Source organism: Apium graveolens, chromosome 6, assembly GCF_009905375.1.
Source record: "Apium graveolens cultivar Ventura chromosome 6, ASM990537v1, whole genome shotgun sequence".
Taxonomy (NCBI): Eukaryota; Viridiplantae; Streptophyta; class Magnoliopsida; order Apiales; family Apiaceae; genus Apium; species Apium graveolens.
The window spans coordinates 139,726,152-139,742,725 of record NC_133652.1 but is presented as its reverse complement, the minus strand read 5'-3'; the positions used below and the strand labels follow the sequence as shown (position 1 = coordinate 139,742,725).

At 35.4% G+C, this 16,574-nt stretch overlaps 1 protein-coding gene across 4 annotated transcripts; it reads left to right on the top strand.

The window, feature by feature from the left end:
* The first annotated feature begins 415 nt into the window (after nucleotides 1–415).
* LOC141666744 (zinc finger CCCH domain-containing protein 19) lies at nucleotides 416–16,048 on the top strand. 4 transcript variants are annotated; one of them, XM_074472913.1, is made up of 11 exons: nucleotides 416–538; nucleotides 936–1,066; nucleotides 2,142–2,221; nucleotides 2,676–2,863; nucleotides 4,135–5,086; nucleotides 5,702–5,811; nucleotides 6,632–6,691; nucleotides 12,050–12,100; nucleotides 13,842–13,912; nucleotides 14,226–14,386; nucleotides 15,362–16,048. In XM_074472913.1, exons 2-11 carry the CDS (start codon nucleotides 966–968, stop codon nucleotides 15,709–15,711), a joined length of 2,124 nt encoding a protein of 707 aa, XP_074329014.1. In that variant the 5' UTR covers nucleotides 416–538; nucleotides 936–965; the 3' UTR covers nucleotides 15,712–16,048. The 4 variants fall into 4 exon arrangements, with proteins under 4 accessions (XP_074329014.1, XP_074329013.1, XP_074329012.1 ...); XM_074472912.1 differs by lacking the exon at nucleotides 416–538 and adding an exon at nucleotides 589–720; XM_074472911.1 differs by lacking the exon at nucleotides 416–538 and adding an exon at nucleotides 727–856.
* Nucleotides 16,049–16,574: the final 526 nt, after the last annotated feature.

Below are 16,574 nucleotides of genomic sequence, written 5' to 3'. Positions count from 1 at the left end.
TAAACTTTAAATATTAACTTTTTTTAAAAAAGAATTTTTTTAAAAAAAATTCATATAAGTAAAGTTTAGTAATCATTAAAATACGTGCCGAACTCCCGTGTTCCGGGGAAGGAGGGAGTAAGAAGGATAAATAGGTCTTTTAAAAAAAAAGAAAGAAGGATAAACGGGAGTTGAGGGTTGATTCTTTTAAACCAAAAAAAAAATACTTTGGTCCACTACAGAAGATTTGATATTTAAGTGCCTAAATTTATGTACTGGACCTTATAGTAAAACTTTTTAACTTTTGAAATAATTTTTATAAAATTAAAACTTGATATTATTATTTTTGTTAAAAAAATTCGTATTTTTTATGCCAAAAAACTTCAGGTATACTATACATGGAGTCAAGTGAAATGAGTCAAATGGCAGGTTAAGCATTATATAGGCCATCAGCCTAAAAAAAGGGGAGGAGGAGTTTGTCTAGAATATATAAAAGTGGTAGTGTAGTAGTAATTGACATGGAAATTGACGGCAGTGTGACAATACTCAATGTACAGAGGTATGTAAATCCAATTTTCCTTTTGTACAGCATCTCTCTAAAACATTAAATATAGTTGCAAAATTAATTAAATATAAGTGGGGCATACACACAGTCGCACTCGAACAAAACCCCACAACACAACTCTTTCCATTGTCTGTAACAGCAGAGCCCCCCCTGTTTCTTCTTTTCTTGGTTTTTGTGTATGTGTCTACTCTACCCTCTTTTACTTTTCTTCATCATCTTTCTTTCATACATTGTAATTTTAACTTTTCTTCAAAACCCCTTTTGTCTTGCATGCTTTTCTACTTCCGGGGTTTTGTTTTTTCATCATCTTAGGTTCTTTTCTTGGCTTGTTTTAACTATGAAGTGTGTAAAATTAAATAGTTTTTTAATTGTGAAATTTGTGTGTTTTTAGGTGGTGTTTATAGGGAGAATCAAAAATACAATGAAGGAGACAAGTGAAGAGAATCTCCCTAAGGAAGCTGTTGGAGAAGACTGGTGTTTTGTTTGCTATGAGGGTGGAGACCTTCGAATCTGTGATTATAAGTGAGTTATTTGTTTCGTATGTGTGTGTGTCTGTGCATCATTTGTGCATGTTATCTTTTGAATGAGTTTGTATCATAGTATTGGACAAGTTTTTATGGGTTTCTTGGAGAAGTTGTCTGATCAAACTTTACCAATTGTTTTGCACAATTTTGCCCTTTTTAGTTGATGTATGTCAATTGGGATGAAGGGTATTTATGTATTTTTCATTACTTGTTGTGGGTACTTGTGTTACTTCATGTTCATGGGGTCATCCTAGTCCCTGTGTCCCCAATTTAATATTGTTTAGTACTCGTGTGTTTTTTGTTGGTTAAAATACTTGGTGCCATTTTTCTGTTCTGTGCAATGTGCATGCTTGATTTATTTTGTTTATCTGTTTCAATTGATTTTTACACTTGGTTCTATTCCTTGCCAACAAGTGAATATCTTGTTTTATATGAGAACACTAAAAATTGGGGATTGTAGGCCCATGGGGATATTATATCCCTTTAGCAAATGTGCTGGGGAGTAAAATTACTGAAGTTCTTATTTTATGGAGTGGGTTCCTGAGCCCTTTGATTTGTTCACTTGGTTGAGTGACTTATTGTAGTTTTGAATACCGGGCTGGCCCAATCAGGGCCCCTAAGCCCTTTCGAGTGGGGAATAAAATTATTTTGTTATGGTCCATCTGGGGAATCAAGTTATTATTGCAATGAGTCTGGAGAACTGAGATGGAAACTTTTTTTTTTCTTTGCATGGTTCAGGAATTGAATATGCTGAAAGTTTTATGGCTTCTTATTAGCGTAAAGGATGCGTCTTATCTGTGAACCTTTTAGATTTGTTCTTATATTAAGATTCTTTGCATGTTTAATGGGAGAAATTGTATCTAGTGAGAATTTTTTTTCTTACATAGAATAAATATTTATGTCTTAGCTAAAAGCATATGTATTCAAAACATGACATTTGGACTGCGACCATTTTAGCTTTAAGAAGTTTTTAGCCCCCTACACTGTTACTCTGTAGGGAAATTTCTTATTAAATTTTTTTGAAGCTTTCACCATATGTCAGTTGGCGAAGTGATTCTCTCCTGTTGTTTCAGGGGTTGCTTTAAATCTTATCATAACTATTGTGTGGAAAAGGACGAGGCATTCCTGAAGGATGAAGGCGAATGGTTTTGCGGTTTGCAACTCACAATTCCCTGAAATCTTATCATTTTATTGTTTTTAAATTTCCATTTTCTTGCACTAGACGCTGTCATTTATTTTTTTGCTAGTTATTAGACATGGTCAGTTGATCGTGCATTGTGGAAACTGTAGAATATTCCCTTCTCCCACCCCTTCTGTATTCCCTTCGCATAAGGATAATGTAGAAGATTCTGGACATAATTAGATAGGAATGCACTTTTATTGATTTCATTAGGCTTTTTGTGACTTACACATTTATATACGGATCAGTGATTCAGTGAATAATAGGTGTAGTAATACTTATCGCAAATAAGTTTGGGTGAACATTCTTCTGGGAGTTTGGGTGAACATACTTCTGGGATGATACATTGTAATAACTAAATAGATTCTTTTATCATGATTTTATGGTGCCAAAATCACTATGAGTAATTGGTATTGTTGTATTTCAGCTTCACATATCTGCTGTATTTGTGGTAAAAGTTCCAACGTTCATTGCCTTTGCTGCCCAACGTCTGTGTGTCGACACTGCATTGTGGGCTCGGATGTTGTTGAAACTGAAAGGGGAAAAGGATTCTGCAGTAAATGCTTAACTCTGGCCCTAATGATAGAAGAAGACAAGAGTGAAGACTCCGATGGGGTATGTTGCTCTGATTCTTTTAAGAAGTAGCTGGTTACATTCCTGAATGCTCTTACCTTTGATTAGTTTCCTCATTAATACCATCTCCACCCCCACCCCTTTTGAGGGCTGGTAAAGAAACAGTTGCCTTTAAATGAATTTGACATGCGAGCTTAATGTTAAGTACTATCTCCTATGAAATAAAAATGGTTGCTGTTCTCTCTATGTACTCAATTTTGAATTTTATCAATGTCAAATGTAAAATTTCTAATACAATGTCTTACAACCCATCTATACTGCAACCAGCAATGTTTCTTTTATCAAGAACAATTAACTTCATTTTATCATCTGAAATTGTTGTGTAATACGGGCTTTGATAATAAGACTTTGTTCAAAAAATCTTGGTTGTATGGAAGTAACCAGATTTTTGTGTATGTTTTATCTATGTTACTCGGACTCTTCATTTTACCTTCGAATACCCGTGTCGGACACTCGACCCTCGGACATTGACACTTGGACCAGGACACTTATTTTGGGCCAAAATCATGTATCTTTTATAAGATATAGCCGAGTCCGATACTTAGACACGTATCCATTTCGGACACTTCTAGCCGAGTCCGAGTAACATAGTGTTTTATAGTCAATGCTCCAATCGCTATGAGTGTATATTAAGGACCTGTTTCTTTCACCTTACAAAATTTACTTGTTAACTTACAAGGTCAAAAGTAATTTTTTTACTTTGTTCAGTTGAGATTGCATAACTTTAGTTATCAAAAAAATACAAGTAATATCAGAAATTACATCTGACGGGGATATTAAAATTTTTTGTCAGGTTAAATTAAATGTAAATTAAGTAAAGAATACGAGTACCCCCTTTCTACTTTAAAATTTCAAATAATAATCAGTTTTAACTTTTAAGTCATAAGTTGTGATTTGGCATATAGATCATATAAGTTAATTTCGACTTCCAAGTAACACAGCCAACAGGCTGGGTCATGACCAAGCAGCTGTAGTGGACTAGTGGTGTAATATCATTCAGTAATATCATGCGTGCTGAAATATTTATGCTAATATTCCCTTGACATCATGTTTGGTCATTTGTTAAATATATATTCTATACTACATTTACTGGAAAAAAGATTTTAGAAGCTATGCCCTTGAGGAATAATTAACAAGGGTCCCTCGTTCAAATTTCTAATCTCGGATTCAACCTGAAGGAGACTGGGTCAAATTCTTAATTGTTTACATATAAAACTATGAAATTGATTTTTTTTGTACATGCTGTTTTGCAGAATCATGTTGACTTCTACGATTTACGGACAGATGAAGGTCTCTTCAAAGAATATTGGGATATTATAAATAAAGAAGAAGGCGTAACTTTAGAAACCCTACGTTCTGCAGATCTTAGTATGAGGAAGGGCAGCATAAAAAAGAAAGTCAACAAAAGAAAGAAGCACAACAAAAAAAAATCTAGCCCTGATTTTGATAAACATAATGAATGTGAGGAAACCGAGATCTCTGATTATGATGACTCCAGTTATGCGAAGAAGAGAAAGTCAAATCAGAAGTTGGGACGATCAAAGAATCAAATGTCGGCAATGAAACGAAAGGTAACGAGACCAGAGTTCATAGGCTGGGGATCAAAATCTCTGGTAAAATTTTTGGAGTCAATTAATGTCGACGTGAGTGAGAGCTTGTCACCACGCAACGTGGCGTCTATTGTAAATCGCTATATTAGGGATAATAAACTTTTCCATCCAGATAAAAAGAAGCAAGTGGTATGTGATGTAAATTTGCAGTCTCTGTTCAAACGAAAAACTCTGAACAAACACAAAATATCTCACTATTTGGATTCCCACTTTGCTGAGAACCAGCAGTCGTCGTCGGATGAGATTGTAGATGTGTCAGAAGACGAAAATTCTTTTGTCAGTAAAAGGCAGAGGAAACAGAGTGAATATAGAAAGGTGTCAGAAGATGAGAAATCTCTAGTCGGTAAACGGAAGAAAATTATGAGCGAATATAGAAAGTTTGAGGCGGAGGAAAGGTTTAGTAAACCTCAACGCCGTTATGCTTCCATTTGTCCAGCTAACATTAATCTTGTATACTTGAAGAGAACTTTGGTTCAGAAGCTGTTGGAGGAACCTGATACCTTAGGGGTAAAATTGACCGGAAGCTTTGTAAAAGTTAAATCAGATCCTAATGATTACCTCCAGACAAAGCCTCATCAGCTTATGAAAGTCATAGGTTTGTGATTATTTTACTTGATTTGCATGAAATGGATTACATATACCTTGGTTTTAGCAGAGTTTTCAGTATTGGGTGTACTTTAATTAGGTGTTATAAAATGCATGAAGTTCGAAGTATCAATTGCAAGGTTTCGTTTAGGGTTTGTTGTGTATAATTTATCTGAAGTTTTATAGAGACGTGAAATGCTTTGCCTACTGTAGTAAGAACTGTTTGATACCTGGAAACTATCATTTGGTTTGTTGATGGAAATGGGGAGGATTGGAATGCAATAATTTGGAATTCCATGGGTAAGTTGGGTAAGTATTAGTTTCCTATTCCAACCAAACAACCTCCTCAACCAAAACTAATGCATGAGAACATCATTGTGATTTCCGATAACAGGGTTGAAAATTTGAAATACCATGAACAGACACACCTATGTTTTGTGGCATGCATTTTAGAGTTTTGATACCGGGCTTAAGAAGTGTAGAATATTAGTAAAAGAAATCAGAGTTTTCATACAAATCATTTTGCATGTAGATTGCCAAATTTAAACTGTCTTTGCCTGTGTATGTAATCATTTTGATAATTGTTCACATTACAAATTTTGTTCATTTGCTAATATCATCTCAGGTACAACAAGGGATTCAACTGACGAAAACAATCTGAAAGTTTTACTCAAGGTTTCGGGATCAACAAAGCCTATAAGTATCAACACTTTATTAGAGTCTGATATCACTGAGGTAAATTACGAGAAACTCTAATATAGTGATTTGGTTTAGGGGACATATGTATATGGTTATCATTTGATTAAAAAAGTATCAGCTATCTCTATTTGCCCATGTGGGTTGGAATTTACTCATCTAGAGGCAAGGTTTTATGTACGCCATTCACCTAATATGTATATATAAGTCCATGCTTTGAAAACCATGTTATCTTTATAATTCTAAAAATAATAGACAAATCACTTGTATTATTATACAATATACCTGCATAATAGTACAAATAACCGGCATCATAGGATTATGTGTAATATATGGCCGTGATGAGTTTTTATTTTACATTTAATATTGATTTAATCTGAGCACATGTCTTGTATATAATTTAAAAATTTTAGATACCAAGTTCTTGCCCGTTTATGTAAGCGACAATTTATTTGCCAAAATTAAACTGCAACGTCAAACGTAATTTTTGTAATAAACGACAACCTGTAGCATGTCCCAAGTTATTTTTTGGATGAAATTGTTAAGTTGAATTTTAATTCGGTCTCATTTTCAAAGTGGGTGATAATTTTCTAATTACTAAGTGACAAATATGCGTCTTAAAATTTAAATGCTCAACTGGTATTAGAGTGGACCTAGAAGCAAGCAAAATAAGGACACAAGGACATTTTGTAGCATTATTGTATAATATCATGCCTTATGTACTGTTGCCTGATTTCATCATTCTAATTATTATTGTTGCGCACTGTAGTGAGAAGTCCAGACCAGAGGTAACTGAGGAAGATCTTTTAGGTGATGATTAACAATTTGAATTTGCTGACTAGTTACCTTTTCTCTTCAGGAGGACTGCGAAGGATTTAAACAATGCATTAAAGGAGGACTCGTTAAGCAACCTACTATTGTAAGTTCTATTCTGATGATGTCTGGCAATTCTTTCAAAATTCGTGAAATGTTTAATATTTTAATTTGGTCAAGAAGGGTTATGCGTATCTTCCCTTATTCTGAACTGTGGGTTTGCAAGGTAAATGTTGAATATGGTGTTCAGCATGACGTTGACTCTTGGGATAGTTTAGATAGCTGTGTGGGGGTTTATTTTGTAAAGGTTCACCTGAACTTGTGTTCATAAACACCTTCCTTATTTTCTCCCAGATAGATTCAATTTTTCTGGGTTTAATCGTAGTTGGGCATTGAACCTACTCTTCTCGTTCTTTACTTGTCAAACTTCACGGCTTCACGCACACATCGCAAAAGATTTTTGTTCAATTTGCACACTGATTTTGTTCAAAAATTTTTTGTTGAAGCCATATTTCCCAAACCAAATACCTTCATTTACCATCCAGGATGGATACAAGAACTAAAAAAATGGATGCATTCCAAAAACAACAAATTTTACAACATGCCCCTTTATTAATTACTATGGTCTATGGCCCCGCTTATTTGCATACCAAATCGAACGGAAACTGTAGTTATTACATGGTGGAAGAGAATTGTAGAATTGTTTTGTGATTAACTTTCTAAATTACATTTAAGGTGCTTTTAGCAACTGAATTTTTTTAACTACTAGGCAAATGCTGATCAGAAAACATGTAGAAAGCAAAATATTGTGAATGAAGTCATTCTGAATTCTAAAAGGAGTTTAAGTTCTTACTACCCTATGTTTCTTCTATACTTGTCATTTGCAATCTGATGTCATTAAGGCTGTATTTCTCCAATATTGATATCAGTTCCTGAGCTTCTATAGGTACTAGTTTCATCACCTCCTCTGATAAACTGTCAGGAACTGATAAGTTCCTGGACAATTTTGTGTCTATTTTTGGTGTTTTCCTATGTTACTCGGACTCGGCTAGAAGTGTCCGACATGGATACGTGTTTAAGTATCGGACTCGGCTATATCTTGAAAAAGATACATGATTTTGGCCCAAAATAAGTGTCCTGGTCCAAGTGTCAATGTCCGAGGGTCGAGTGTCCGACACGGGTATTCGAAGGTAAAATGAAGAGTCCGAGTAACATAGGTGTTTTCTGTTGATTTAAGTAGGATAACAGCTAAAGTAAGCTGAGAAACAGAGATATAGAGCAGAATAGAGATAGAATCAGAGAGATTAAGTAGGGATCAGAGAGAAACTTGAGAGAGAAGACAGAGTTTTAGAGAGATTAGAGATAGAATGGGTTTAGAAACCCTAGAGAGAGAAAGTAAGAATCAGTTATAGAGAGAGAAAGAGATTTGGTGGCAAATGCCATTTTCCATATTTTCAAATCATAATCTGAATATACAAACAATACAGGTATTTATAGACCCTGAACTATGTAACTACCTCCAGAATAGTAAATGACTCTAATGCCCTTACTACTACTGCTGTTGCTCTAGTCTACTACTAGCTAGCTAGCTTTAATGTCAGTTCCTGACATATCTCCCTCCTTTAAATATAACCATGTCCTCATGGTTGATCTTCACCAGACAACTTCCTTCCACCACTTCGTTCCACCTGGATCAAAGATGGTTATTGCATACTTTCTTCTCCAGCCTTCCTGGACTTCAATTCTCCTGACCTTACTTGGACTGTCTTGTCTCGGCACAGTGCACCTATAAGCTCTTGCCATCTCCCCAGCCCTCATACAATCAATATATTGTTCATTCATGACAACTTGGTCAATCGCATGATTTGGTGATTTCTTGAACAGCTTTGTAACTCTTTTTGAATGATCATTTAGCATAAGACAACCTGAATCAAAGACATGCACATTTGTCTTGAAATTTCTAGAGTTTTTAGTTGTTAGAAACTTTTCAAAAGCCCCCGCACTCTTTCCCCTGTTGGTAGTGATAATTGAAAATACTTCTTCAATGGAATCTTGCTTCTCGTCCACCTCATAACTACCACAGATGTGTTCTATCCACCTTGGTATAACATTAGTAAAAATGTGAGCTTTAAAATTTTACCTTGCCATTCAAACTGCATGGGTTGTGTTCCATAATTGGAGTAGAGTTCACCTAATTGAGACAGCCATTGAACTCCTTTATTAGGTAGCTTAGTAATCGTAGTGGTGCAGAACCCCTTGAATTGCAGTGGTGGTTTATGCATCTGACCAACAGGATCAAAGACAAGCCAATTTGTCTTACTGAAATTGCTAGTCTTCTTACGCAAGCCATGAGAATTAGTAGCACTCTTTCTTATGCTGGAAGAAATAATTGAGAACACTTCTTCAGGGGCACTCTCCACTTCACTCACCTCCATCAGATTAATAGAGGTATTTAGCTCATCTGCAATCTCATTGTCAGCAACTAAGATTGTTTTTCTTTTAGTATTTTTGTCAAACAACTTGGCACCAGTGGAATTGCCTTCAAGATTTTGCTTATCAAGATAACTCGAATTCTTTTCCGAACCAACATAAGTTGGAGTTGTTGAACCATCTCTGCAAGGAACATCCTCACTCAATTCCCTCGTGGCGGTAAGGATAATTGAAGATTCTTCCGCCACAACACCTTGTTTCTCCTCACCTCTTTTACTTGTACAAAACTCAGATTGTAGGAGGTTAGATGAGTAAAAGTTGTTTCCTCCTAGGGCTATTGAGATAAATTCATTCTCAAGCCAACATTCCTGGCCTTTCTCTGAATCATCGTAGACAGGTGCATCATCATAGACAGGGTCATCCTGCCAATGGTTCTCACATTCCTGTAGTGAATCAAATACTCCTTTTCCTTGAAACTTAGGAGGACTTGACTCCAAATAAGGCACTGAATGCACTGTCTGATCTTCTGAGATTGTAGAAGTGATTTTTGACTTTTCATCTGTATAGGACTTCTTCAAGTGAAGACATCTCTGCCTTTTGAGTCTCATCACAAACTGACCTTGCTGTTTACACTCATGTGTAAGCCCTTCTTTGTCATTATAATAAGGGCAAAACCCACCAGTAAGCATGTCTTCATGTTGTTTTTGAGAAAGTTTATTAACTTCTCTTGCTTCATGTCAGGCTGGTACCTTGTAGGTCTGTTACTTTCCCAAACCTGAGAGAATCCCCAGTTCTGGTGCTAACTGAACTACCAGCGGAGCTCCTTGGCTGGTTCCTCTTCACCATTTCATTAGGATCTGCACATGCTTTGGACTGTGTGTAAGGTTGATCTAGCCAACACTTGTGGCTCTTTCCTGGTTCATTATCATATACAGGCTTCACTGTATAAGTTTCCTTACTTTTTGTGCCAACAGATCCAAGGACTACTAATCCTTTATTAAATTTGGGAAACTGAAGCTTTATATGATGCAGATGATCCTTCGAGTGTTTATCTGAAGGCTCTCTACTTGCTAAAGGATTCACCACCTTTGTTTTCCTATGATTCTGTAACTTCTTTAAAATCTCCATGTTCATAGCAACTACCTCAATCAAATCTTCTAGATCTTGCAATCTTCTATTAGATCTGTCCATATAATACTGAAACTGCTTGTGGAACTCCTGCACACTCTTAGTGAACTCTCTAGTACCTTTATTCTCCATTGATATTCCTTACAAGGACTTACAATTAATGCAACTGCACATAACAACCCCACTCCAGAAACACCAGCACAGATCTACTGAAATTTCACCTCAATTCAACACAACTCAACAATCAATTCTACCAATCAGCAACACACTTCACTTCAGACAACAAAGTACAGCCAATACCAATGTCAACACAATCCGACACAACGAGTCTACTAAAAATGATCACACCACAATCTCTACTACTTCGGAACAGAAAATACACTACTAGCAATAGTAAAACTGAGTAGATCTACTAATTCATTTGTATTTTTCTCAATATAACAAACACAACAGCTAACTGACTTGAAGACGAGATGAAACAGTTAACAAACTTTAACAAAAAATCTCTGAGATGTTATATCGAACACCTGATGTGCACCTTGCTTCAAATCCTTACTACACAACTGATACAGTTCCTACACCACTACAATTAACCAACACAAACACAGCTACTACACAGAACAAGCTTCCTTCAACAATACAAACACATATCCACCACAATTTTGACACAAAACAACTGAAAATAGCAAACTCCGGTACTGAGTTGACTCAGTGAATCTACAAAACAACACTATTTAACTATTTTTTGTTGTTTTCTAGCTTTTTCAACACTCATACACTATCTATTACTAAAAACGAGTCTATACCGAAGACAAACCAGCAGATACAACCCCAATCACTACCGATCTCTGAAGAACAGTTGAGAAACAGAGTACCTGAACTGTGATGAACATAACTATGTGTAAACTGAATGGATTGCAACACTTGATACATGATTGGACTCGTTTTTGATAGCTCAGGACTGGTGAAGCAGTAGCTGATCGTTTTTTATGGCTCCGATACCAATTTGTCAGGAACTGATAAGTTCCTGGACAATTTTGTGTCTATTTTTGGTGTTTTCTGTTGATTTAAGTAGGATAACAGCTAAAGTAAGTTGAGAAACAGAGATATAGAGCAGAATAGAGATAGATATCAGAGAGATTAAGTAGGGATCAGAGAGAAACTTGAGAGAGAAGACAGAGTTTTAGAGAGATTAGAGATAGAATGGGTTTAGAAACCCTAGAGAGAGAAAGTAACAATCAGTTATAGAGAGAGAGAGATTTGGTGGCAAATGCCATTTTCCATATTTTCAAATCATAATCTGAATATACAAACAATACAGGTATTTATAGACCCTGAACTATGTAATTACCTCCAGAATAGTAAATGACTCTAATGCCCTTTACTACTACTGATGTTGCTCTAGTCTACTACTAGCTAGCTAGCTTTAATGTCAGTTCCTGACATAAACTTATCAGCTGCGCTGTTTTATCAGGATTTGCAACCACATTGAGGTGGTATTTGGATGAATTACATGAGAGTTTAAGTTTAACCAACCCAGTAAAGGATTTTCTCATAAATATCTTGCATTTTCCTTTAAGGATTTAGGATTTCAAATTAAGTACAACCCACATAAAAACTGCTTATTTTCCTTGTATTCTATGTTTCTGTTTTATTCTTTGTTTTGTGGTTCCTTTTGTTTTCGTTGTCAAAATTCTCATGGGATGCTTACGTATGATAAGATTGGTTTTGGCATTTTTACTGGAGAGTAAAAAAGGCCTACTGTAACATTCTTGATGTATACAACATGAACCTAAATAAGGAATATAGATGTTGTCATCATGTGCATTTTTTCCTTTTATAAGATTATTATTTGTGTGTATAGCAACTCCTAGAACTGTTGCCTGATACTTGTTTTCTTGAGCAGGCTGAGCTAAAAGATAAGGCCATAGATCTTCATGAGGAAAGAATGAAACACGTAAGTATTTCTTTAGTATTAGTTGAGAAATTTGCGTTAAATTCATGATGCAAGAGTCATCATATTTAAGTGACCATATGTGATCGTAAATATGTTGGAATACAGAAGACTTAAGTTTTACCCAAAATGCTATGAGAAATGTATGGCCTTTATCTGTGGCCCCATTAGAGCATCGCCAGTGGAGGGTGCTAACCAAAGGTGCCAGTATTGCCAGATGATAAAAAATATCAAAAATATTAATTTTGTCTTTTGGCACCTTTCTTATCAAACTTTGCTCCAATGGTAGGCACCTAAATTTGCCAATATATTCATACAAGTATAATTATAATTAGATAGGAAGGTATAGGTCTTTAATGAGGATGTATGTATTTTTCTATTTTGGGAGGGTTCCATGGGGTGCCAAAAATGGGCAACTTTGATTTGCACTCCAATGGAGAGCCAATAAGAGTGCAATGCGGCATCATGTTACATGACACTTTGGCACTCATTTTTAGCACCCCCGTTGGAGTTGCTCTCAAAAGCGCGAGGGATCTTAATGTATTTATTGAGCGATTATTCTGGAACGGTTTGTCTTGCATACTTGTAACTAATATGTATATTCTTATCAGTTGCAGTTTGCTGCTTTAGTATTTGTAACTGCATTCTAGTCATTGCACCTGTTTAAAACCCACAAACCATTTTGACCATCCATCAGATCATAATGTACGTCTCAGGATGCTAAATAAACTTAAATGGGAGTAATATATATACCCGATTTGCTTATACTTTATCTTATTACATCATACCGCTTTTGGAATCAAAAAGTCATTGACGACTTGGGTTGGGTAAAAATTGAGATATAATTTATAATTTAGATCTGTCATATCTAAGTTACCCGGACTCTTAAATTTTGCCCTCATACCCGTGTCCATCGGACATGACATGGGTGTGGGTATGGGATCTGTGTCAGATCCTTTAGATGGAAACTAGACACTTTGACCTTAAGAAATCTAATTCAAAATGATTTATAAGGCCTTGCAACAAGTTAATCATCTTAATTCTAAAGAGGGTTGTCTATAGATTACTATTTTCATGTTATCCTTTTGATTTATGTTATTAATATTTTATGTATCTTTACTTTATGTGGTAGAAGACACGAATTTGCAAATGTAATGTATAAAAAGTTGGTATAATTTCGCTAATGTGAAGGTCATTTTCCGAATCCCCGCACCTGTGTCCAATTTTTAATCCATATCCACTAATCCTATTTTTTTTAAAACTAAGAGTCTGACACTTGGATTCGCACCCTTATCCGACACCCATACCCGAGTCCAGGTAACTTAGTGTCATATATTACGAACTCGGGTTTAGATATGTGTAAAAGTGCTCTAGCCGTCTTATTTACTCCTCTAGAATCACATTCTAGTTAGGCTAATTTTCGCACACATCTAAATAAAGTATTAGACATCACAAGAGTTGCTACGATCTCATATTACTAGTGTTTTTGTCTCAGCCCCTGGCTCAAACCAGATCCAAATAGGCTTTTCAACGGGTAACCTGTCATCAAGCCGATAAAAACGGGTCCCTCTGCCCCATAATATGAGAAGCAGGGAGGTGGTGGGACATAATAGTTTACTCTAAGTTAGAGTTCACCGAGCTCATTTTTTTATGTCTGACAATTATTTATACATAAAATGACATGTGGTTCATAGTATATCCTTTTCCTTCCCTCAAACTATGCTGATACTTTTCCCCCTTGAAGTGGATTGCTAGGGAACTGAAGCTACTGCAGAACCGTATTGATCAAGCTAATGAGAAAGGATGGAGAAAAGAATATCCTTTTATTATGTTCTTATTTTCAAGTCAAACTGTTGTATATATATATATTTTTAAATCGAAGCAACTTTTTGAGGTAGGCCCAAATCTTTTATTCACAATAACAATAATGAATATTATGCCTTTCTGGAGGTCCTTCATAGTTGCACATATAACCATATAGATGTTAATTTGCTGAATTATAAGTATAAAAAAATTGGTATTTTGCAGCCTTTAATCTGCTTTGCATATTCTTTTTTTTTTTGTATTATGTACACATCATTGAGATAATTAAACAATTAGTCTGGACCTTAACTCAGACCGTGTGTACGCTTTATGAATACTGGGAAGCACAAGAGAAACTTCAAACATCAAAAGAACGTTTGCTTAAACATATCCCGGATGTGATTGCTGCTGATTTAAGCGAACTTGACTACATGCCTGAAGGTAGCGTAGATGATAAAGAAGACGATGACAGCTCACATAAATCAGGTAGAACAGGTGTAAAAAAAGTTCTACATATTAATATTCTTCTACTAAAGTATAAATAACACACAATAATCATTCTTAACTAGATTGTGTGTTTATGTCATCATCCTGAATTGTTGATTTACAAACAAATCATCTATGAAATAGAGAAAATCAAATCACACTATATAACGATAAAAAAATAACTCGAATTATCTGTGACATGATACTCTTTAGACACAATAATACTCTCTAAAAATAGTGCTTACGTATTATAACATATAATGTTTATATGTAGTGAGTAATTACATGACTAACTACTTATAAGTTATACCTATATATGTATTAGATAAAGTGCTTATTACATGACTAACTACTTATACCTATATATGTAGTAGATAAGGTGCTTGGGAAATATTTGTCTATATTATATATGGAACATACTTCTATTTTTAGATTTAAAGTCATTTGTGACGAGGATATCATATTATCGTGAGGCATACACTTTGTAGAAGGATGTATTGTCCGTGTGGAAACAGTATTCCCGCACCACGATATTGTGACGTTATAATGGGCAAGTCATTATCTGACAAGGGATATATGATTAAGCCATGTTGCTCGAACTCCTGTACCAAGTTTCTGAAACATAACACCTGATTTGGAAATCCAGAATAGTGGGTAACTTGTCGTGTTTCGGGTACACAAGTACAAGGACAAACCAAATTAATTAATAAATAACTGTTTTTGATAAGAAATATAATAGCAATTATCAAATATAAGGATCTCATGTTTGTTCTGCTGAAATGTGAATACCCCACTCACGTAGAACACTTGTGTATGTATGAGACATTATATATGGATATGTAATATTGAATTATGGTCACGCGAGGGAAGAGATTCTTAATTGTGTATTGTGTCCTGCCTGCTCAATACATGTGCTACATATTTTAATGCCGTTTGACACCAGATTGTATATAATTTCACTACCTCTATATTCAGGTTCTGGAAAAGAGCACCAGCGAAGCGAGATAGATCATTGCATTCCTTGTACTCCTACCTTGAAGCAAAAATTACATGAGGCAATGGGTGTCCATATCGTTGACTTTAGTGATGTAAGTGGCAAAACGAGAAATGCTGCAACTCAAACTCAAGAACTTGAGGATCCTGAAGGTCTAACATACGACTGCATAAGCCCGGATGGCCAGAAGGTCCCTTTTTCCCTAGAATCCCTTGATCAATTGAAAAGGTTCAAGTCTCCTTCCTCAGACAACAAAGTATGCAGGGCAGGTGATAGTGAAAAAAATGCCATCCCACTGGATGCAGTAGACTTCTCGGAGAACCAGAAATAAGAGCGACTTGATTATCTAACATATATCGTTTTAAGTTTGCAGGGGATGTAGTATGTGATATGATTACTATGCCTTAAAGGTAGTTACACCTGTTATATTCCTTGTATCAGGAGTCTGTTTACCGCATACAGGTAATGTAACACTCCAGGAAAACCTACAGGTTTCGGTTAAGTCAGGTGACAATTTTACCAATATGTAGGAAAAACTTATTATGATATGTTATCTAGGCGTTTGATGACATTGTAGTGGGTATGGTTCGTTTGGTCAACATGGTTTTGTTTTTAGGCTGTGAAACTGAAATCCTTTTGACAGAGTTATCACTAATCGTAGTTTCTCACTTTGTAGGTTCACTGACATACTTTAACTACCAATTCCTTTGTTAATGTACCCACTACAAATTTCATGAAGAAAAAAAAGGGGCGGTGGCCCTAAGTGTCATATGGGGGTTAAAAATGGCCCTAAATATCACTTCAAAACGGTACATTGTGTACACGTTTATGCAAAACACCTAAAACGGAATTTCGTGTAACGTTTTGGCTTTTTAAACTTTTTTTATGTGTAAAATGGTAGATAAAGTACTGTTTTGGTACAAAACGCTATATGATGTACTGTTTTGAGCCAAAACGCTACTTCAACCTCCGTTTTGCACGTTATAAAAAAATTTTAAAAAAAAATAAAGTACCAAAACGGAACACTAAGTACCGTTTTACATTAAAAATACAAAATGGAAGACGAAGTACTGTCATAAAGTGATATTTTGGGTCATTATTTTCAAAAGTGACATTTTAGATCATTTAACATTAAAAAATGACATTTTGGTCCATTGTTAAAAAAAAGTAGGGTAATAAAGTAAAAGGAAAGTC

What these genes read in the sequence shown, in the direction of transcription:
- LOC141666744 (XM_074472913.1), top strand. Translation starts at nt 966, where the DNA reads ATGAAGGAGACAAGTGAAGAGAATCTCCCTAAGGAAGCTGTTGGAGAA. An exon ending in TGAAGGCGAATGGTTTTGCG is followed by an intron (nt 2,222 to 2,675) that starts GTTTGCAACTCA and finishes GTTGTATTTCAG; the next exon opens with CTTCACATATCTGCTGTATT. An exon ending in TCGTTAAGCAACCTACTATT is followed by an intron (nt 6,692 to 12,049) that starts GTAAGTTCTATT and finishes TTTCTTGAGCAG; the next exon opens with GCTGAGCTAAAAGATAAGGC.